This window comes from Montipora capricornis, chromosome 11 (genome assembly GCF_036669925.1).
Source record: "Montipora capricornis isolate CH-2021 chromosome 11, ASM3666992v2, whole genome shotgun sequence".
Taxonomy (NCBI): Eukaryota; Metazoa; Cnidaria; class Anthozoa; order Scleractinia; family Acroporidae; genus Montipora; species Montipora capricornis.
In genome coordinates this window covers 5,888,620-5,895,689 of record NC_090893.1, presented here as the reverse complement: position 1 = coordinate 5,895,689, position 7,070 = coordinate 5,888,620, and the positions used below count along the sequence as shown (strand labels likewise).

The window sequence follows — 7,070 nt, the reverse complement described above, 5'->3', positions numbered from 1 at the left end:
AGGGGCACTTAAAGGCATCATTATTTTACTCAGCGGTCAGTCAAACCATTTTTCATCTACCAAACCTAAACCTTGGATTTTCATTTTGCATGAATTCTTAGAGATGGTTGCCTATTAAGTTGCCAATTAACACAAACACCCAGTCAGTTATGGGTTTGAATTCTGTGTAGTTGCTTACCCCTGGTCATATCTAATGTAATCATCTTTCTAACTTGCATTTCATGTTCGTTTTGCAGTTCAAAAAATATACAAAAGTTCATATATTCTTAATTAAGTACTTGCCATTAAATTTACCAACAGTCATTACAGGGATAGATCAAAGATTTTTGATAGGGTGTCAGTGATACATGTATACAGATCTAACGTGATCCATTAAGGCATACCCACTCCCTCCCCCTAAAAAAAGTTGGATTTGCTAGTGTTGAAATATCATCATTTCATTGGAGTTTAGTAGTTTGAAGGACTGTTGTTGATCATATTGACTGACATTTCATGAACTTATCAAGTAAAATGGCTTTGACCACGTTATATTATTTACTGGAAATATTTCTCAATCGCGCAGTCCTCTCATATATCCGCAGTTCAAATTTTCCTTTTCACCAGTAGCCTGTTTCAGGCTCTCAGTCGGGAAAGAACAAAACTGCGTGCGAAAAACGGAGGGGTTGTACCCCCACTCGTTTTGCTCGTTTTCGTACGCGATTTTTTTTCTCTTTCCCGACTATCTGGGAGCCTGGAACAAGCTATTTCACCAGGGGTATGTGGGTTTAGCGTTTTCCCGCCATTTAAACTAACTCGCGCGAACACAAAGCATTTAAAACTTGCGAGGAATGTTCTGTTCCCGTGAAAATGGATAATTATCCTTGGAATTACTCCAAACCTTTTAGTCATGGGTTTTTGGTTATTTCCTTTTTTGTTTTGAGTCCTTGGTTTTAACTGTGGTGGCTTGAACTACTGTGGTAAATTCGTGTTTCTTTCATGGTGCGCTTGCTTCCATATTTGCAAAATGGACTTTCCATATTTGTCAATGGCACCCATAAATTTTGTAGCGTGGTCCACGAAAGCAAAGCTGTAGATTTCGCGTAACCGAGCTTGTCGATTTAAGAAAATTGCCTGATTTCATTCGAATTTTCGCATAAGTTATATTCTCAACGAGTTTTATTTTAACAAAAATTATGTATCGAACTGTTGTGAGCGCTGGTCGTCGATTTTACTTAATCAAGACTTTGAAAACAACTCTCCTGACGCACTCGCCTTCGAGATCTCTCAATATTTCGTTTACTTTGGCTCGTTGTTCTTCAAGTTTAGCACAGAAATTTAGTTTGGAACAGATCGCTCCACCTGGCGATGACTTTATGCGGCGACATATCGGTCCAGATGCAGTCGAACAAAGCGAGATGCTGGGAACTCTTAATTTACAGGTAACATGAATTAATGAATGATATGAGTTTCTGTGGCTCATACTGTTGCGTTGTTATGAACTGGACTTGAACTCGTATTTTGTCGTTGTTTTAGAGCGTTGATGAATTGATCGAGAAAACGTTGCCGTCCGTAATCAAATTTTCGAAGGATCTGGAAATGAAGGAACCGTTAAGTAAGTTGTAAATATAGAAAAACATGTTTTAATATATAGCTAGGAAAAACGTCGCGCCGCGACTGTTTACGATGCTAAAATTGAATTAATGCAAGTTATAATTCTAGGATCTTGCCAATGGTTTGGTTTTCCAAAGTAATTTTCCGCCGCTGGCATGTTTTTGTCGGGTGGAAAATCACTTGAAACAGCGGGATACTTGAGACAGTTACCCTCCGGTCATTTTGGCTTTGTGCACGCGATGTTTTATCTTTCTAAACATGTAACTGTGTAAATATTAACTTTCTGCCATTTATCGGGTCATTTTCCGTGTCACTTACCGAACGGATCACATGATATTTCAATTTGGGACACTGCGTCTCGCAACTCCTTGCAATTTTTATATTGCAACCACAGGTCACCCAAGCTCTCTATTGGTGACAATGTAAGGTTTATATGGGGAAATACAGGAAACATATGGAGTGAAGTTCAAGGAAATTTGTAAGAAATTGCAAATGAAAATCGATCAAATTTACCACATGGCTTTTTGTCCTTGTCCTTAATACTCACACAGAGTTTCAGAAAAAATTTTCAAGGTTGACTTCACCTCCTCTAGAAGGAAAACGAAAAAGTAAGAAGCTGACACCACTATCTTAGTCCAATCGACCCAAATCTTGCATGATTTTTTTCGTACAAACCGAATCCAATCGGTAAATAAAGACGTCCAGCTCTTGGAAAAGAGATGCCTGAAACCCTGAAACCACTAAAGGCTCTCCAGCTAGCTGAGCGAAGGCAGCAGGCTTTGTGAAGCTTATAAATTGACCTTCCTTCCTTGGGGCGCCTAGTGACAAGTAAACTGACTTGTCGTTGGCCAGGGACATAGTGTTGCGAGTCAACCCCCTTATTTTAACAAATGGGCACATTCTCTTCGAACAGAGCAGAGAATCAACTTTTGCAATGATTAAAATTCCACTCTTATACTGTTCATAAGGAAGTTGAGTGTGTTCTTATTTGCAAAGAATTATGGGTCTTTCACAACTTCTCTCACCTTTTTGAGAACTGTTTCAGCGTGTATGATTGACTTATGCCATATTTACAATGTTGCAAATTTGATCCAATTTATAAATATATATAATTGACACACCATAATGCACAGTGCAATACTGAGGAATCACTGTAATGGGTACGTTTTAGTGCTAGAAATCCCAGAAAGGGAGGGACATGGGCCACCAAAGGAACCAACTAAGTCTGTCATCAATATAGTGACTCCTCCCCCCCCCCCCCCCCCCCCCCCCCCCCCCCACAGCATTGTCAAGACACTTCAGGTTCACAACAAACTCAATCAACATTAATTTTTTTTGTTATCCAGGTTTTTCACATCTCAGCACTGCACCATCCAAATATAAGTTTATTTATTCTTTGAATTACGTTTTTCAAAATTTAGTCAGTGTGCCGCTGTTTCCAAAAAGTAAAAATAAATAATGTGTTATCAAACAGAACAAGAGGGTTTCATTAAATGATAACAAAAGTTAACTGTAAAAATAAAATGTATTTCATTGCTAACTTTTCATGCCATGAGGGACCTACATGTATGCTGGAAGAGAACAAAGATTACACATACACATTTTGATAATTTAATTTGAAAATATCATACTTTGATGAAGTTGATAACCATTTCTGGAGCACCTCATTCAATGTAATTGCAGGTGAGACAGATATGTTAGAGAAGCTATGGCAGATAGCTGAACGCAATCAGATATGGAGATCATATATTGGAATGGGTTATTATGACTGTCACATGCCAAAGCCAATTCTAAGAAACATCTTGGAAAATCCAGGATGGTAAGTGTTTTTATATTAGTTCTGAAGAGACAAATTTACAGAAGAAACGACAAAAATTTGGGTGTTGACCATGTGTCTATTTCCAACACATCTTGAAATGTACCATACACACCAACTCAGCTTGGACAAAATGGAAAACTTCTTGAAGCTGAATTTCAGAAACCATTTTTTCAGAAGACTTGCTGTAAATCACTCAGTAGTTGACAAATTACAACCATTAGTTCATTTTTTAACTCATCAGGACCACACCCTACACCCCTTACCAACCCGAACTGGCACAGGGGAGACTGGAGTCTCTATTGAATTTCCAGACAATGGTCAGTGATCTTACAGGTTTGGACATTGCTAATGCATCACTTCTCGATGAAGCAACATCTGCTGCTGAAGCCATGGCCCTGTGCTATAGGTGAGTTACATGTAGAAATGATTGTGTCTTTTTATCTTGAATAAATGAGTTTACATGTAGTTTCTGAAGAACGTGTGGTGCTGTGTCCATGGAGAAGTAGAATACAGAAAAGAGTTTTTTCAATGGAGTTGACACGGTAAATTAATCACCATAAAGAAATTTGAAAGCTGATATTTTGAGCTCAGTTGAAGGGTAAACACTGGAAACGTCAGCTTTCAATTTCTTTATGGTGGTTAATTTACCATGAGCTTTTCTCTGTTAGACCTTAGAGCTTGGAAACCACTTTGTCCTAAACAAATGCCTGTAATTAGGTCCATCACAAATACTATTTCTAAGAGATCCTCAGCTATGAGCTGTTGTACAGAAAGGTAGAGGGCTGTAGTGTATGGCATTTAGACCAAAAAGGGCACCATTATGTTAAAATAAAATTTCAATAATGTTCATGTGATCTGCTGCAGCAAGTGCAGATGAAGAGCAAAGATTGGATTTGAATTAAGGACCAAGAAAGTAATTTTTTTGGAGTTCGGAATGGGATATAAGATTCAGTGCATCTACATGTTAACCTGTGTGCTGACCACTGAACCATGCTCAATCAGCCAGGAGGAATGAATCAAAATAAAATGTTTTTTTTTTGTTTTGTTTTTTTCCCTTTTTCTATTTTGGGTACATCTCACAGCAATTGACTCCAGAACCCCAACATCTGATTTAGTTGGGAGATTTAGTTGTGATTTTGATTTACTACATGTAGCAGCACAGGCTCCCTAAGCTCAGTGTGAGGGAAAGCCAACATGTGTAATGTTGGGAATCCCAATAAAAGGCTTAAGATATACTCAATTAAAAAGCCTTACCCTATTGCCATTGTGGGTCTCTTCCTGACTTTTTTTTTTCGAGATTCAACACGATTTGAGCCATTTTTCAATTTCTTGGTTGTCAGTGGTATTATAAAATTCCAAGGCTACACACTTCATTCCGGGGAACTCACCAAATTTAGTTGAATATTTTGAGATAAAATGTTCCCACAATGACAATAACCCATTACAATCAATTGACAAAGATTGAACTTTCATTTCAAACCACCAACGTTAACAATGCAATAACAGCCCAGTTAGTGATCTCAGGCAGTAGTCTGTTCACTGGATTGAAAGAAAAAGATGGTAGGATGATCCACGTTGAACACATTTGACCTTTGCAATCAGCTCAGGGCTCAGTTTGTTAAGGGGGCAGGGAACATGTTACCATAGGAACAATTTATCTCGGAATGTTTGACTTAATTTAGTGGGTCCCCCCTGTATGGAGTGAGCAGCCTTAGGATTTAATTATAATACCGTTGGCAACCGAGGCAATTGAAAAATGACTCAAATCGTGTTGAATGTGGGAGGAAAACCAGTCTAGAGTAAGGTAAAGGTAAAGTCTGCTACGAGCCTAGAAGGCCCATCAGTCCGGTGCTTATCTCCAGGTTCTGTAGCATGAAGAGACTAGGAGTATTTCTACTCTACCCTGGATCGAATGCCAGTCCATCACAGGGTTACCCCCAGCATTATATTCGCCAGTACCCATTTATACACCTGGGTGGATAAAGGCACTGTGAGAGTAAAGTGTCTTGCCCAAGAACACAACACAATGTCCCTGGCACAATGTCCCAGGAAGTACCTGGAGAAAAACCCTCTGAGTCAGATTGAGATAGACTGAAACTCAGCCCACATGTGTACGACCTCATGACCGAGGCCAGGGTTGATAACTGCTAAGCCTGAGTCGATCCCTCCTTTCCCAACCAAAACCAAATTTTTGTGTCCCTCCTTTGTTGTTTATCTGTAGGTACAATAAGAAACCAAAATTCTTTGTAGACAAGAACTGTCATCCTCAGACTATCTCTGTTATAGAAACCAGAGCAAGGTAAGTTTGAAAAATGTCACTTTTTTTTACATTGTGTAGCTTTCCTTCATTCTTTCAACATTTTGCGTTGCTTTAGAAAACCCCTGTCTGGTTGTCAAGTATACAAGTAGATTTCACACTATGGCAAGCACCCTCGGTGAACACTTTACGAAGCACCCTCTCAATCAATTAAAAAAACTTAAGAGATGACAAGAGAAATGAATACATAATATTTCCCTGTCTTTTTGTTTTTTTGTGTGTTTGTTTATGACTAATTAATGTGCCTTGGAAAGTGGATCAAACCCCAAGAAAGTGGGTCATCAAGTCTACCTGTCTACTGGGCAAGTTGGGATTTCAACCTGTGTCTTTGCCTCTTTCTAGGTGCTGCAATTCCAGGGCAAAGTTTTAGGGCAATGCTATCAAAAGGAGCTACATGTAGTCACTTGTTGCTTTGATTTTTCAATAATTATTGCACAAATACATGTTTCAACAAGCCCAGTCACATTTCAGTCCAGTGGATGCCAGTTTATGTCCTAGATGCTGAGAGTCCCTTCTGTTATGAGTCTCTTCAATTATGAGCCCTTAGATTTTTTCTTAGTATCCCTGAGTCATCACTGAAAAAGCACAATGATTTCTCTAACAACACTGTTGTAATCCAAATCCTTCAAAGGAATTTATCCCTTGCTTGCAAGCTTTTTCTTAGTTTCATTATTTAATCTATTGACTCCTGAACTACGCCCCATTGATAAGTAAAAGTTTCTGGCATTAGACATTAAAATCTTTTAAGTCTCACTCCTTGGAGTCATTGGGTTAAAAAGTACAGGTAGTTCTTTTTAGGCCTTGACCCTCTTAAATCTAATATTGTAGTACAATAATGTCCTTAAGCACTTTAGGCCCTGATGGTGACGGATTGGAGGTGATTGTTGGTGACAGTACATCTTTCGACTTCTCGAACCAAGATGTCAGTGGTGTTTTGTTCCAGTATCCTGACACAAATGGCAACATTGTTGATTTTTCAAAACTCGTGGACAAAGCTCATGATGCTAAGGTGAATTATATAATAATTATGCAGGCAAAGCCATCCTGGACTGAAAGAGTTGAGACCTTTCTCCATTTTTTGGACCTTTTAGACCGCAACCTGAAGTGAAGACCAGCCATGAGCTTTTTCCCACCTCTTAACACAATAAATTATTGTTCTTAGAGAAGTGCAAATAAACAGGCCATGCGTCATCATAATTTTTAGGGGGATCCCTTTGGGATGGGATTTATGTGATTTACTTTTTGAACAAGGAAGTTAAAAAATTTCAGTGGTTTAATTAGTCCAGATGGATGGTGTGGTTTGCCATCTCCAATTAAGGGTTCGTCAAAACAAGATCACCAACC

General features: G+C 38.8%; 1 protein-coding gene across 1 annotated transcript in view; it reads left to right on the top strand.

The window, feature by feature from the left end:
* The first annotated feature begins 777 nt into the window (after positions 1-777).
* Positions 778-7,070, top strand: part of LOC138024999 (glycine dehydrogenase (decarboxylating), mitochondrial-like) — a 29,876-nt gene continuing 23,583 nt past the window's right edge. Inside the window, exons 1-6 of the mRNA XM_068872214.1 lie at positions 778-1,418; positions 1,513-1,591; positions 3,274-3,409; positions 3,651-3,815; positions 5,631-5,708; positions 6,573-6,735. Of these exons, the coding sequence (XP_068728315.1) occupies positions 1,173-1,418; positions 1,513-1,591; positions 3,274-3,409; positions 3,651-3,815; positions 5,631-5,708; positions 6,573-6,735 (867 nt within the window). The 5' untranslated portion in view covers positions 778-1,172. The remainder of the gene's footprint in view (positions 1,419-1,512; positions 1,592-3,273; positions 3,410-3,650; positions 3,816-5,630; positions 5,709-6,572; positions 6,736-7,070) is intronic.